General features: G+C 48.9%; 1 protein-coding gene across 1 annotated transcript; it reads right to left on the bottom strand.

The window, feature by feature from the left end:
* Positions 1–2588: 2588 nt before the first annotated feature.
* Positions 2589–14180, bottom strand: EEF2 (eukaryotic translation elongation factor 2). Its single transcript, XM_026655010.2, has 15 exons — positions 14077–14180; positions 12571–12785; positions 11615–11796; positions 11313–11524; positions 9998–10176; positions 9296–9401; positions 8816–8929; positions 8488–8626; positions 7859–8054; positions 7318–7576; positions 5760–5867; positions 4755–5108; positions 4019–4201; positions 3781–3913; positions 2589–3397 (listed from the first exon to the last, which is right to left on the bottom strand). The coding sequence occupies exons 1-15, from the start codon at positions 14077–14079 to the stop codon at positions 3204–3206; spliced, it is 2577 nt and encodes an 858-aa protein (XP_026510795.1). The 5' UTR covers positions 14080–14180; the 3' UTR covers positions 2589–3203.
* Between the last annotated feature and the right edge of the window lie 574 nt (positions 14181–14754).

Raw genomic sequence — 14754 nt, 5'->3', positions numbered from 1 at the left:
CTGGTCACCCTAACCCACACTGATGGGCCAGTTAGCTGGAGCTTAAGGTATCCTTAATTTGTGCTAGAGGTGAGCATGGAGGGCCATCGTGTTACAGACCAAACTCTAGTTGCCGTTCACACTAACAGTGCGGTGAAGATAAGGCCAGGAAGAAGCTAGTAAGTGCCTATGTGAGTGAGCTCAGTACACCCACCTACAGTTAGCAGTAGAAGTTGCATCAGTAGGGATGACGTAGGCAAGGCAGGTGAGGTCATATTGGACCAGCTGTTGGTAAGAGAGAGAGACAAGCTTTCAGAGCTCTTCTTCGGGTCTGGAAAAGATCTTCCATTCAAGGGGGAGTGGCCCATTAACACCACTGCAGTCATAGGACAAAACGAGGGGGTGTGTGGGTTACAGATTATTGTAATCAATAAATCCAGTGTCTGTTCAGTGCATGATTTTTAGGGCTGGTCTACACGGGGGGGGGGGAAGGGAAATCGATCTAAGATACGCAACTTCGGCTACGTGAATAGCGTAGCTGAAGTCGAAGTATCTTAGATCGATTTACCTTGGGTCCTGACGGCGCAGGATCGATGGCCACGGCTCCCCCGTCGACTCCGCTACCGCCGCTCGCTCCGGTGGAGTTCTGGAGTCGACAGGGAGTGCGTTCGGGGATTGATATATTGCGTCTTAATGAGATTCGATATAATCAATCCCCGGTAAATCGATCGCTACCCACCAATACAGCGGGTAGTCTGAATGTACCCTTAGTGTCTAGCAGAGTAATGAATTTAAGCTCCCAGGCTTCTCTTTTGAAAGCATTGTGCAGGCTTCTAGATGGATAAGGACTGATAGGTCAGAGATTGCTTTGTGGGAAAAAGTGTTCACCCATAAGTAAGGTTAGGATTCTGTCATGGCTATTTTTAGTAAAAGTCAGGGACAGGTCCTGGGCCATAAACAAAAATTCATGGAAGCCCATGACCTGTCCCTGACTTTTACTAAAAATACCCAGCAGGAGGATGGACAGAGGACTGCTTGCAGCTGCTCAATCCCCACCACTGCTGCTGCACTAACCCCAGCCACTGCTCTGGCAGGCCAGGGACCGCTGCTCCAGTGGACTCAGGGCTAGCTGCCCGTCATCTCTTTTGTATCCCCAGACTTGGCCTGTGGCTGACTGCTAATACAGCCCTGCCCAAAAAGATGACACAGAGGTCCCAAAAAGTCACCGAATCTGTCACTGAATCATATGCTTAACCATAGGTGATAGGGTGTTTTTGTCTTATTTTCCTAGGGGAGTTCATTCAAGAGCATAGCGATTGTCTGGTTTCACCCACCTAGTGTTATTGGGGCATTTGGCACACTAAATGAGGTATACCACCTATTGTGATGGGCATGCGTAGGATTCATTGATCTTGAAAGGTTTGTTGATCATTGTGAGTTGGCTGCAGATTTTGCATCTATACTTCTGGCATGTCCTGGTCAGTGGGAAGCTTGCTTCTGATGAGTTTGAAGAGTGGGGGTGTATATGTCTGAAGGCCAGAAGTGGTGGGTTCAGAAAAGATTTTTCCAGAATGTTTAAAGGCCACTTCATCTTGAACAGTCCCTTATGTGTGCTAACTACTTACACTAATCTCTGTTCCACCTTGCATTTTGCTGCCACAGTGGGAATACATTTCCCAGAAGAGCTCTGTGCGGCTCAAGAGCTTATCATCATCAGGTGATCCAATAAAAGATATTACCTTATTCACGTTGGTCTTTAATATCCTGGGACCGACGTGGCAACTACACCCCATACACAAGGCAGACAGTTCTGTGCACTCATTACATCAGTTTCACAACCACGCCCCCCCGCACACTTAAGGACTTGTCTACAAGCAAAGTTGCAGCAGTTTCCATTTTAAACTGGTGCCGCTTTTTGGACAGAAGAGTCCTAAACCCTGTAGGACAGGATTAAATAGCAATAAAGTGCTAGCAAACAAACAATCCATGACTTGTATACAGCATGAAGGGAATGCACCTCTTGACAACCATGGCAGAAACAAACCGTTCAAGTTGGACCACAGCATGCTACCTTACTGGATTCCAAGCAACCTCTGCCATGCAGATTTCCTGCTAACCATGAATTAGTCCGAGGTTTGATTAGCTTCTCCCAGTGAGCCATTGAACTGTGCTCAGACTTTCCTGACTGGGGAAAGTAGCACACAGAACAAGCTGGAGTGACATTCTTGTACTTGAAGTTGAAGATTAACATTTGTTGTAGTCATGGGACTACACATTTGTCTGATCTTCAAGTGCTTTCCTGCTGCAGAGGCCTGGTTAGAGCTGAGGCCAGATAAAGAGAATGCCCAAGCAGATGTGTAGCACAATAATTTGCAGATTTCTCTACCCCCAGTCTCTTTTTCCACAGCCCATTCCATATGCCTGGCAGTTCTCACAGGGACATCTCTCCCCTAGAAATCAGAATGAGACTATTTGCTTTAAGACACCCCAGCCCAGCAGCTATGGATCACTAATGAAGGGGGGGGGCGTGCTAGATTCAGGCCCCCTGCTAGAGCTTGAAGGTTTCCTCTCTGCTGGACTGTCTGGAATGAAGTGAAACTGAACAAGAATCCAGCTGAATACTCATCACCATATCAAATTTATTATTCCAGTGGCACTAATACATTTGTTGATGTTCATGATGACAATCACACTGCACAAGATCTTCCTGCCTTTGAGTTTCTGCCCAACTAGAAGTCCCCTTACACATCCCCCTCTCTTAAAAAAAAAAAAGCATCCTAGAGGCCCTTAACTCAAGTAAACCCTCTTACTGCAATGTTTTGCTTGGGTTGCAAGCTGTTGGGCATTATGAATTTCCCCCTTTAAAGAGGCAGGCACCCTCTTACCCCACCCCTTTTGCCCAATCCCTGCAGAGAGGAAAGCATCTTTCCTGTGTGTCAAATAAATATGGAACTGGGCAACTTGAGTTGCATCAAGTGGAAATGTTTTTAAGTTACAATGGCACCAAGTGGGGCCCCGATGAGTCATGTGCAACACAGAAACCTATAAGGCTGAATATCAATGTGTTTTTTTCTGAAAGTCTCAAATTGCTATGAAACTGATTAAGTATAATGCAAAGAGATGGTCACTGCAGTCTACAGTTGTCTGCTGCATTTGATGTTATGCTAGTTAGTTTATTCAGAGTCCAACGACAGTGATTTTAAAGTGGTGTTGGGGGGTAGTTTTTACAATTTGTCCAAGAAGTTGTCTAGTGCCGGGATGCCTTCCTTCAGCCCTTTGCGTTTGCGGGTCTCAGCAACGACCTGGCAAGGACGGCTAGTGTTGTCAAAGGGGTCCCCAGGCAGGATCTGCCAGTGGTCGAACACACACTGGGGAAAGGCCTGGCCACCTGTGTTGGATCTCAAGTCAGCTGTAAAACCTATGGAGGAAAAAAAGAGCTTAGAGAGAAGCGCATGTTTGATTATGAGGTTCTGAGATAGGAACCCAGTCACCAAGAGCAGACCAAGTATTTGCCAAGAGAAATTAGAGTGCATGGTATTTAAGCCCCAAGAAACCACTCTTGTGTTCCAGTCACTAGAGGGAGAGAGGGAGAGAGAGTGTTCAGGCTCAAATGAAGAGGAGGCTAAGGGAAGAATGTAACTACTAGGTCTATGCACCATGACCCCGTGAAGGAAGTAGTCAGCCGGGAGGACCCATCTCTAACATTCTAGAGGTCAGTACATGCTATGGTGGAGCTCTAGCAGAAGTTCCTAAGCTTGTAGAAGGAATCAGATGACTAAGAACAACGTGAAGGTCACTTACCAAAAGACTCGTTGACAGGCAGGTAGGCCTTAACAACGAACATGGGAGTGCCTGCCACCTGGGATTCCTCGAAGACATGGCCACGCTTCCTGTTCAGGACACCATAGATCCCACCAACTACTTGTTCTGGACACTGGTACACAGAAAGTTTGTATTACAGGCATTGCTTTCATCTTAAGCTTAAAATGTCAGTCCTTTAATTGTAGGTTAGATCTGAAGCTAAGCAAAGTGCAAGTACCTGGATCTCTACAAGGTAGATGGGCTCCATAAGTCTTGGCTGAGCAGTGAGCACACAGGCATACAGGCATCTCCTGGCAGTAGGGATGATCTGCCCACCACCACGGTGAATGGCATCAGCATGCAGGGTCACGTCGTGCACATCAAAGCGGACTCCGCGCATGTTCTCCTCACACAGAGCTCCCTGGAAGAGAACAAAGCCCAGATATCAGTGGCCAACTGAGAGATTCTCCAGGCCCCACTGTTGGGGACAGGTCACAAATGCAGGACAGTGCCAGCCACGTCCTGTAGAGATTTGCAAACAGTTCTCTAGCAGGGCCATGCTAGGTGACAAATCTATTAACAGCAATGAGCTAGAAACAAAACGCCACTCCTGGCTCAGAGTCAGTGTCTCATACGGGCCAAACGTTTACCTATGGAACGTTCTATATATCCAGATGCCAAAGCAAGGTACTGCCAAGAGTAACTGTGGGCCTGGCCTATCAGAATCTTTGTTAAATGGAGAGTCTCCCCTATTTTATGGGATGAAATTAAAGGCAACTTTAGCAGCTGCATCAAGATATGCTAGTCAATGTTAGTTGCCCATGGGAGGACTGCAGTATGTTGCACTGCCATACTAGTGATCCACCTAAGACCTTGGGGGGCGGGAGGGGGAAGAAGAGAAAGAAGAGAAGAGGAGAAGAGGCAGGAAGGCAACAAATGCCTGGTTTTGATCAATAGCAGTTTACTGCACCTACCTCCTTAGTAGCCCACTGGAAGCCAGCCACAACACTGTCCTTGATTTCATTCAGGTACTGCACTCCCTTGGTGATGTCAGTCAGGATGTTGGGGCCAGTGCCATCTGGACCAAAGCACCAGATTTTACGGGCTTCAGTAACATCCCACTCGTACTTCTCAGCTAGGTAGCGTGCACGCTGCTTCAGCTCCTGACGGGAAGAGACGTCGCCTTTGTCGATATCCTCAGCCAATCCATCTGGGAAAGGTCGGGCCTTCATGTACAGCCTGTTGTGCTTGTTGGGGGACTTGGAAAGGCACAGCACGTCGGATTCCTCACTGACCGTCTCACGGTAAGACACGACAGGGTCAGATTTCTGCAGACAACCAGTCACCAGTTAGTTCCAGAGGATTTGGAAAGAGTAAAGCAATAGTCACTTAACTGAGCTGTGAAGTCTACTCTACACCCACAAGCCATACGAAAGGCCTCTGAAGTGCAACATTGTATCCAGCACAGAAAGTTTAGCAGGACATCCAAATCAGCATTATTAATATGCCAGAAACACAAGACAACTGTTACTACTCTGAAGTGTTCGCTGCACTAGACATCAGCTACCCTTTTTGTAGCAGACTCACTCATTTTAGGCATCTGTCCCCATTTTCTAGATTAGTATATACACACACACACACACACACACCCCCCCCCCCCCCCCCCAATGAAAGCAGAATTAGGAGTCAGTGACTCAGCTGGGTTAGAAACACCTGACTCTCAGCCCTATGGTCAGTCCACTAGCCACAGCGCCTCTGTAGTGGAGACAGTGTATTCCACACTCCACTGCAGCCTCATGGATTTGCTACCTACAGAGCGACTGCGCTTCCCATCACGAAAACAACAGCTTCAGCAGTTGTATTTGTTCCCAGTAATCCAGGAGTTCACAGACTGACTAGATCTGCAGCCATTTCAACCTCTCAGCCTTCAGTTGAGTTCTTCTGGGCTTAGACCAAGAGGGAAGATTTGGCAGATTTACCTTAATTGGAATGCATGCATGGTCCTCTTCCAGATCCTTCAGGCAGATCTCCAAATGCAGCTCTCCTGCACCAGCAATGATGTGCTCTCCAGACTCTTCGATGATGCACTGAAACAAAGCGACCAGTCATGCAATGGGGTGGGGGAGGAGACTCCTTACTAGGACTCCATTAAAGCACCTGTGTGTACTGGTCTATATTGTTAAAAGTCACTTGAGATGTTGGATCTTTACACACATCAACTGATTTACAGCTCGCAGGGGGGGGAGGAGGAGGAGGAAATTGGTGGTGGCCCAGCAAGGTTAGTAAGTCTTTTCACTGAAGATGATATTTGCCAGGGCAGTAGTTTTCTGCCTCTGAACAGGAGAAGCAGAGATGCTGTGGTTCCAAGGGCTTTGAAGTCCCTTCCTCTTCTGACTGGAAGAGGAATTGCCATGACATCCATTGCAATGGTTAAGTTACAGGAGACCCTCAAGGTGTTTCTACATTCTGTTAAGGACTTAGATGGAAGCTGTATGTAGCATCAGGTGGCAAAAAATATAGTTATGCACACCACATGCTTTGTTCCAGCAGTCTTTCATCAGCCCTTCAATGCACAATGTCCCCTCAATATGTATACAGCAGATAGTGACGTGTTAACTAAATCATGTTGTCGAGGATCTTGACTAAGCTCCAGAGTAGCAACCTGGAGTAGACTGAAGATTACCAGTGATCTTGCCAATGGTCCCCATGTGGTGGAGCATTCAGGGAGATAATTTCACTCCAGCCAGAGATCCAGTTGATCCCAACCCAGGGGTAGTCAATAGGCAGGACCATGGGCCAAATCCAACTGATGGACACTTGAATGTACTGCAAATTTGTTATTTTTGTATTTTCTCTAGAGCAGGGGTGGGCAAACTACAGCCCACAGGCCAGATCCAGCCCTTGAGCTCCCACTGGGGAGCGGGGTCTGGGGTTTTCCCTGCTCTGGCGCTCCGGCCAGAGAGCAGGGTCAGGGGCCGATCCACACGGCGCCCAGAAGCAGCGGCATGACCCCCCCCCCCCCCCCCCCCCTCCAACAGGGGCACCCAGGGGGCTCCGCTCTGCATGCTGCCCCTGCAGCTCCCATTGGCTTCTGCACCCCAATGGCCTTATCCCCAGCCTGCACCCCCAACCAGAGCCCTCACCCCCTCCTGCACTCCAACCCCAGTTTTGTGAGCATTCATGGCCTGCCATATAATTTCCATTTCCAGATGTGGGCCTCAGGCCAAAAAGTTTGCCCACCCCTGCTCTAGAGTCTGGACCGTGACCAAAATAAATAAAATCGATTATCCCTGGCCCACGCTTCCATGGCATGCTACAGGTTTCATCCAAGTGAAGGCCTTCACGTGGATGAGTTTTGGAAGCTCTCTGCCAGTATTCCCTCAATCTCTTCTACTCAAATATTGCGGCTTGGAAAGATGAGAAAACATGGTTCCTCTATGGTACTGGGCTGCGTCATTACATGTGTAATTATGGACAATACTCCAACAGATCTCCAAGCAACTGCTATTGAAGAGAGTTTCCTCAGAGGACCCTTACCTGCACCATAGGGTCAGACTTGGCCAAACGCTTCAGTCCTTCTACTAGCTTGGGCAGGTCAGCTGGGTTCTTTGCTTCAACGGCCACACGCACCACGGGGCTGACGCTGAACTTCATCACTCTCATGTTGTGAGCATGCTCAAAGGTGGTGATTGTTCCGGTCTTGACCAGGTACTGGTCAACACCGACCAGCCCAACGATGTTACCACAAGGCACGTCCTCAATGGGTTCAACGTAGCGGCCCATCATAAGAATGGTCCTGGGTTAAGAAAAACTTGAGTCAATCTGGATGGTTCCTTAGAAAGGATCCCAGCCTAGAAGTGACAGGTTTGCATAGGAAAGCTAGATGCCTTGTCTCGACTGAGTAGACCAGTGAGGGGCACAAAAAGGCCACTGAAGACACAAAGAAACATCAGGAAACTACTAAACTGTCACACCAAGTGCTGGGAATGTAGACGTAAATATGGAACCTGCATCGAAGGAAAAAATATAAGGCATTAAATCTAATCTCAACATGGGATCAATCCCTGCCTTTACTGACCTTTGGATTGGTTTCAGGTACAGATCTTCCTTCTTGCCAGGAGTGTAATTTGGTCCCATGATTCTGACTTTCAAGCCAGTAGAGACGAGACCAGAGAAGACACGTCCAAAAGCATAGAAACGACCTTTGTCTGAGGTTGGCACCATTTTAGAGATGTACATCATCAGGGGCCCTTTGGGGTCACAGTTCTTAATACCTGGGAAAGAAGAAGCGATCAGAGCTGACCTGTGGTCCTTTCTTCCACTACTAGTGCTCTCTGCTTTGGAGCAAGGTAATCACTCCGATGGAATGCAGCAGTTGTGACACCAGCCTGCTGGCTACCAGCCAGGTAGTTAGCTAGCCCAACTGGCAAGGAAAAGCCATATGCCAAGAGATCATTGTAATTAACATAGGCTGAGCCTTTAGTATACACTCTGGCTACTATCCAGGTACTTGGCTAGCCCAGCTATCCACAGGAAAGCGGCTCACTAATAAGCTTGTCTGATCCACACTACAAAGGTTGCAGGTGCAGGAATTACAACTTCAGCCCAGCTGTATATACTTGTTGAAAAGCAAACAAGCAGCTCTGGGCATTTTAGAGCCTTAATGCAGTTATGCTCCTGCACACTACAACTACAAGTGCTTCATACCCATGGCAGCCTCGTCGTCAGGGGGGCCCTCGTACAGCAGCTCACAGCGGTATTTCTGAGCTGTGACAGGGGAAGGCAGGTGGATGGTGATCATCTGCAGCAGAGCTTCTCCGGCAGGCAGCCAGCGCCTCATCACAGCCTGAAAAAGCAGATTGGAGGCATGAGGCTCAGGCAAACCCATCTTTGCTCATACTACTGCCAACCCCCCCGCCCCCTTAAATTTCTCATCCAAGTTATGCAGACTTAGGTTATCTACCAACAGTGTTGAAAGACTAGCTTAGCATCCCACTGCTAGTCTCTTCCCAAGGCAATGCCTGTCAGTTCTTACCTTCAGTAGGGGTTTGCCCTCCTTGTCTTTATCCTCACTGTCAAGTTTGATGTCTAGTTTCTCGATCAGTTTAGCAGTCTCCTCTTTCTTGAAGTTCATGATTGCATCAAAGACCTAGCGCAAGAGTTCCAAGTTAGGGGAGAAAGCATCAAGCAACCCAGTTCACAGAGAAAGCAGCTCATGCTCATTCTCCAGGGAGAGCCAGTAAATGGCAGTTTAACTGCCTTATTAACAGCAACCCTTGTATCTGCCAATTGGTAGGTCAGCTGATCAGATACATGGTTTATAAACAGCTTCTTGTCTAGAGAGCAGTAACTCTCCCAGCCCTTACTGCATGGCTCAGCTGTGTTTGTGTCAGATATTTAAATTTCTTCAAACAGTCAAGTCAGGTCAAAGTGAAGAAATTTTTCCATCATCATGCACACAAAGGAGGCACAGACCACTGCCAGTTAAGAGGAGATGTAGTACCATGGTAGTTACCTTGAAGATGGGGTCTAGGATCAGCTGGCAGAAAGTCCTGGGCAGTTTCTTTCCATCAGGGTTGGTAGCAGATTTGCTGAACTTGCCAGAAGCAGGATCAAAATATCTAGAAAAATCAAAATCAGAGGGGATTGGTTTTTCCATCTTGTTTAAGTAGCACTGCTTATTCTGCTGGCCTTTCAAGATGGAGGGAAGGGTTATCAAGTCAAAGACCTGTTTTGAGAGGAGTTCACCTCTACCTTCCTGAGATCTGATGCACTTTCAGTCACTTGCTTCAAAAGCAAAATTGAGATAGATCTGCCCGTACGGTGTATTCCCAGTCCCATCCCCTAATATTTGTCTGATTGTATCTAGATTGCAAGTCCTTCATGGGAGGGACTTTAAAGCAGTCAGCACAATAAGCCATCCACCCTAATTAGAATTCCTTCCTTTGGGTGCTACCATACTGTTGCTTCCTTACTCCCAGCCCAGGAGAGTTCAAGTATTCCCCCGTTCTGGAGATCTACACAGCTGTGTTATACAGGTATTCCCCACCACTGCCTGGTCTGAGTTTACAGACCACCTCTGTGCTCTGCCATCTCTAGTTATGGGATCACTGCTCCAGCTAGCTGTTTCAAGGTGTAGCTCAGGTAATCCTAGATAGGGCAAGCCCAAGCTCAGAAATCAGCAGCACTAGTAGAACCATGAGCTCAGATCACTTACCTGTCTCCCCACAGCTTCTTCATCATGTCCTCTACCTTCTTGGCACGCTCAGCAGCACTCAGTTGCCCATCACCCTTTGCAGCAAACTTCGCAACATACATCTCAGCAAACTGTTTCAGGGTGAAAGCCCAGCCGTGCAGGCCAGAACCAAAGCCAACTGTACCTAGCACAGGGTCAATCTGAAACAGGTCAGAAGAGTAGTGTTAAGGTGAAATTTGTATTGACACCCCCCCACCCCCAAAACTGTGGCAGCTCCACTGATAAGCAAACCCTGCCTTCCATAGTGCTGTTAGCTAATCACCTCCTCTGAAGGGTTAGTTTAGCTGCACATAGGACAGATTATTCAGCAGGGGAGGTTGCTATTGACTAGGAGACATTTGAGGTCCTGCAGCTCTGCCTCAAAAAAAACCAAAACAAGTTCTAGGAGCCCAACTTAGTTCATGCCTCAATTTCAGCTTTAGTAGTGAGAATCGGATAGCAAAACACACAGGTGGTTAACTGAATGTCGTCAGGCCTTCACCAGCTACCTGCACGGATTAGTGATCGAGATGTTGTCTGACTATGCTGAGTGATTTGATTAGGGTACCCTTCCCTTCCCAGTGGATGAATAGCAGGCATCCTAGCTCCGCTACACACTTCCAAGTGTGGTTTCATTAAACAGAAGGAAGGTGAAGTGCTTTGGGTGCAAGAGCTAGACTTGGCCAGACAAAAGCTACTGGCTATTAACTGGCTGAAATGCCTCATGACTGGCTGCTGAGTAGAATACTTGAGACCCAGACTGGAAAGAGATCTTGGCAAACTGATGGAAGTTTTGATATGACTGTGTGCTAGTCCACCCAAAGGCGATGCAATTCCTATAATTGTCTATGAATCCATGGTATCACCCTCCAAGGCACAGTTGAGGAGCCTGAGTGCCTAGAAGAACGTTCTACTTGAAAGTGGAGGCCGCCTATACCAGCATAAGGAGAAGTGTGAGATACAAGACCTGATCAAGTGGAAGAGGGTAGCCGATGAGGGTCTCAGTTTGATCAGGAATTTGAGGGATGGGTTGACACTAAGTAGGTCAGATAGCAGTACGATTAAACCTGTAATTCAGTGCATCCAAACTGAAGCATGACTATAAGTCAATTGTATTTCAAGCCAACTACCCATACTGTGTTATAGTAAACATTCTTCTGGGTCAACAATGTAACCTCCAGAGGAATACAAGAAACTGCTCCTTGCTTCAAAGAGGAAGGATGTCTTTCAAAACACCTGAGGGCAAGCTCTGGACAGTTGTTCACTTGGAATACAGCCCCTTGATTCCTCTCCTTACCATGATGTTTCCCATGGGGCCACCCTCTCCTTCCCCATAGGTAGAAATGATGACATTGACATTCTCCACAATACGCTGGAAGGTCTGGTACAGCTCTTCTGGCTCCAACTGCAGCTCCAGCAGTGCTCTGTCCATCTTGTTCATCATCAGGACAGGCTTGATCCTCTCAGCAATGGCCTGTCGCAGCACAGTTTCTGTCTGTACACACACACCTGGAGGAGGCAGAAGCTTGGTGATTACTGCTGCAGGACTAGCATGCCATGTCTATATAACATGCATTTAAATGTGCTACCAGTTCTCACCAGAGACACAGTCTACGACGACCAGGGCACCATCAGTGACACGGAGAGCAGCTGTGACTTCAGAAGAGAAGTCTACGTGTCCAGGAGAGTCAATCAAGTTGATCAGGAAACCAGAACCATCCTTGCTCTGCTTGATGAAGGCCAAGTCATTTTCAGACAGCTCGTAGAAGAGAGAGATAGCTCTGAAAAATACAGATACACAAAAGAAGTGCTACATGATAATACTCATCTTTAATGCATTCTATTTTTGGCAATGCATTTATAGCACATTTAGCTCGGGTAGCTCTTAGGCATATTCCTGATAAAAGTTGTTGTTAGAGACTATTCAGTTGCTGACTAAAGAAATGCATTAAACAAGCCAGGGATACCAGTTAACATAAGTAGATACTAACAGGGAACATTTTAACTTATGATTGCATGGAAGTTTTCCTTTACTGTTTTGACTACCAAGATAGAGGTAGTAATTGATGCACCATGTACAAGCCAGTATTTAGTACTCCTACCGCAGTGGGGTTCTCAAACTTTTGTACTGGTGACCCCTTTCACATAGCAAGCCTCTGAGTGTGACCCCCCCCCCTTATAAATTAGGAACACTTTTTTATAGTGTTATTTAACACTATTATAAATGCTGCAGGCAAAGCGGGGCTTGGGGTAGAGGCTGACAGCTAGCGTCCCCCTCATGTAATAACCTCACGACCCTCTGAGGGGTCCCGACCCCCAGTTTGAGAACCCCTGTCCTACTACATTTAGACAACACTCACAATGCCCTAGGTTGCAGGGAAGTAAGCCTCTGGTGGCAACCAAAGCACTTTATTAAGTAGTTTCTTCTTCCCCCAGCTTAGTATCAGAAACAGAACTAGAACCCAGGAGTTCCTGGGTCCCAGTCCTGTGATCAGACCATGACTCAAGGAAGAGAAGCAACTGAATACCAGAATGCTTGAAGGGAAACAACTTACGTTGACTTGATAGTGATGCACCTTTCCTGCTCATCTTTTCTCGTGTCAGTGAAACGAGTTTCACCAGCACGGGCAGAAGCAATGATACCAGCTTTGCATACCAGGGAGTCAGTCAAGGTGGATTTGCCATGGTCCACATGGGCAATCACAGACATGTTTCGGATATTGGCCTTTTTGTCCATAATGGCCCGAATCTGGTCTACTGTGAAGTTCACCTTGAAGAGAAGGTTATATGATCAGGGGAGAGTTCTTCCAGGAATCCAAACATAGCAGTGCCAAGCTTAGTCACGCTTTAACCGATTGCTCGGCAGACATTACAGGGCAACTCAGAGAAAGCAGAGTTTTCCAGTGCATTGCCATCTAGCTGAATGCCCCAACCAGTGGCTTTTACAATTGCCTTGGGGCGACAATGCCACAGCCTCATAGGCTCTTACAGTCAATAAGTTCCCCTGTAACCCAGTCTTAAGATCACCGTCACTCACAATTCACACCTGTACTCCTACCCATACCCCACACAGCTATCCTGATAGCTCACAAAATAAGCCCACTCAGAGCATCAGCTCACTCTTTCACAACCCAAGCATCCAAGCTAGGCTTTTACTCCAGACTGCAGAGTTACATAAGATCGCTACTACCTCATTGCAGGAAATCTTCCCCCTCCCCCCGGCCTGCAGTACCTCCCTTTGACCAGAGAGGAGAGACCAGAAACCTCATCCTGGCACTTGCCTTCCCCCACCCCGCCACATCACTCCCAGCCGCCCCACAGCTTCAGGGCTCCACCAAACAAACCCCTTGACAGGAGAGTGGGGCTGGGGAGCCTGCCCGCCTGTCTGTCTCTTTGGGGAGGAGGCCGATCAGCATCATGAAGCAACCTGCACAGCCACTGGGCGTACAAGGGCACGCTCACGCCTGCCACCGGCGCTCTGCAAGGAGGCTGGGTAGAGCCAGCAGGCCCCAGAGCCTCCTACCCCCTCCCCAATGGCGCATCCACACCTTGCAGAAGAGGGGGACAGTCTGTGTCCACTTGGCCAGGGCACAGATCACCCCCCCACGCCCCCAAGGGGGAGGCTAGCAGACCCCGCTGAGCAACCGCCCCACTGCGAGAGGGGCGCACAACTCCCCTGGGGACGGGGCTCCCTTTAACAGGGGCAGCACAGCCCGCTCCAACAGGGGCCAGGGGCAGATCTACCCTAGAGAAGGGGCACCCCCCCATTAACCCCCCATTCCCCACTAGGGAGCACTGCCCTGGTTGGCACTAGCCACACCCAGGAAAGGGACGGACACCCTCCTCCCCCTACCCGGCTCCGGGCCCCGCAGTTCCCAGGTACGGGGGGGGGGGGTTTACGGGTCTAGCCCCCCACCCCCCCGCACAGGCCGCCGCCCCACCCCCACTTCCCAGGCCGCCCCGTCGATCGATACCGGCCAGGGGGCGGCCATAACCAGCGGCCCGCCTGCGTCCGGGCCCCCCGCGTCCCCCCAGCCGCCCTCGCGGCGCGGATGGCTCACCATGGTTGCGGATGGCGGCGGATTCTCCGGGAGCGGAGGAAAGGAGGGGACCGGTAATGGCGGCGGCTGCGGCCCTGTCTCGCTGGCGGGGACAGAGCGGGCGGAAGAGAAAGCTGACGTCAACGACCAGCCCTCTTATAGGCCGGAGCCGGCGTAGAGGCGGGGACAGCGGGCTGCTCAAGGCGCATGCGCCAGAGCCTCTCTATTTCCCCCATGCCCTTAAGGGATCTCTATGGTCCGAAGGGCCTTTAACTAAGAAGGGACATGCTGCAACCACGTGGCTGTACATAGGCGGAGCCCCAGTCCCCAGTCCACTCAAGTCTCCCACAGGGCAAAGGCCCTGGGGCTGCTGTAAACGCTACACAGGCGGAGACTTGGGCTGTTTAATCTTTAACATGTTCTATCATTCCATTTGTGATTCAAAGCAATACAACAGGGAATAACCCGCTCTCCACTGTTAAAATTAAAGTAAACGAAGAATAAAACGTGGGGAAGACTTATGACGGATGGTATTAGATATTGCGGGTTCGATGCATATACATAAGTAACGCATTTCATATTTGCAAGCTCTTTGGGGAACTGGGAGTCCCTTAATAGTTGTCCCTAACGTGCCCGACTCTGTGGGCGAAATCAACTTCATTTTTAGTGCAGGGTGGTATGGGGAGTTCTGATCTGCGT

Source organism: Terrapene carolina, unplaced genomic scaffold (assembly GCF_002925995.2).
Source record: "Terrapene carolina triunguis isolate 2854851 unplaced genomic scaffold, T_m_triunguis-2.0 Scaffold194, whole genome shotgun sequence".
Taxonomy (NCBI): Eukaryota; Metazoa; Chordata; order Testudines; family Emydidae; genus Terrapene; species Terrapene triunguis.
Note: the sequence above shows the minus strand (reverse complement) of the source record. Positions and strands in the feature narration are given on the sequence as shown.

Coding starts and splice junctions, on each gene's coding strand:
- EEF2 (XM_026655010.2), bottom strand. Junction 10,177..11,312: donor GCCCCATGGGAAACATCATG/GTAAGGAGAGGA, acceptor GACCTGTTTCAG/ATTGACCCTGTGCTAGGTAC. Junction 5,868..7,317: donor AGTCTGACCCTATGGTGCAG/GTAAGGGTCCTC, acceptor GCTTTGTTTCAG/TGCATCATCGAAGAGTCTGG.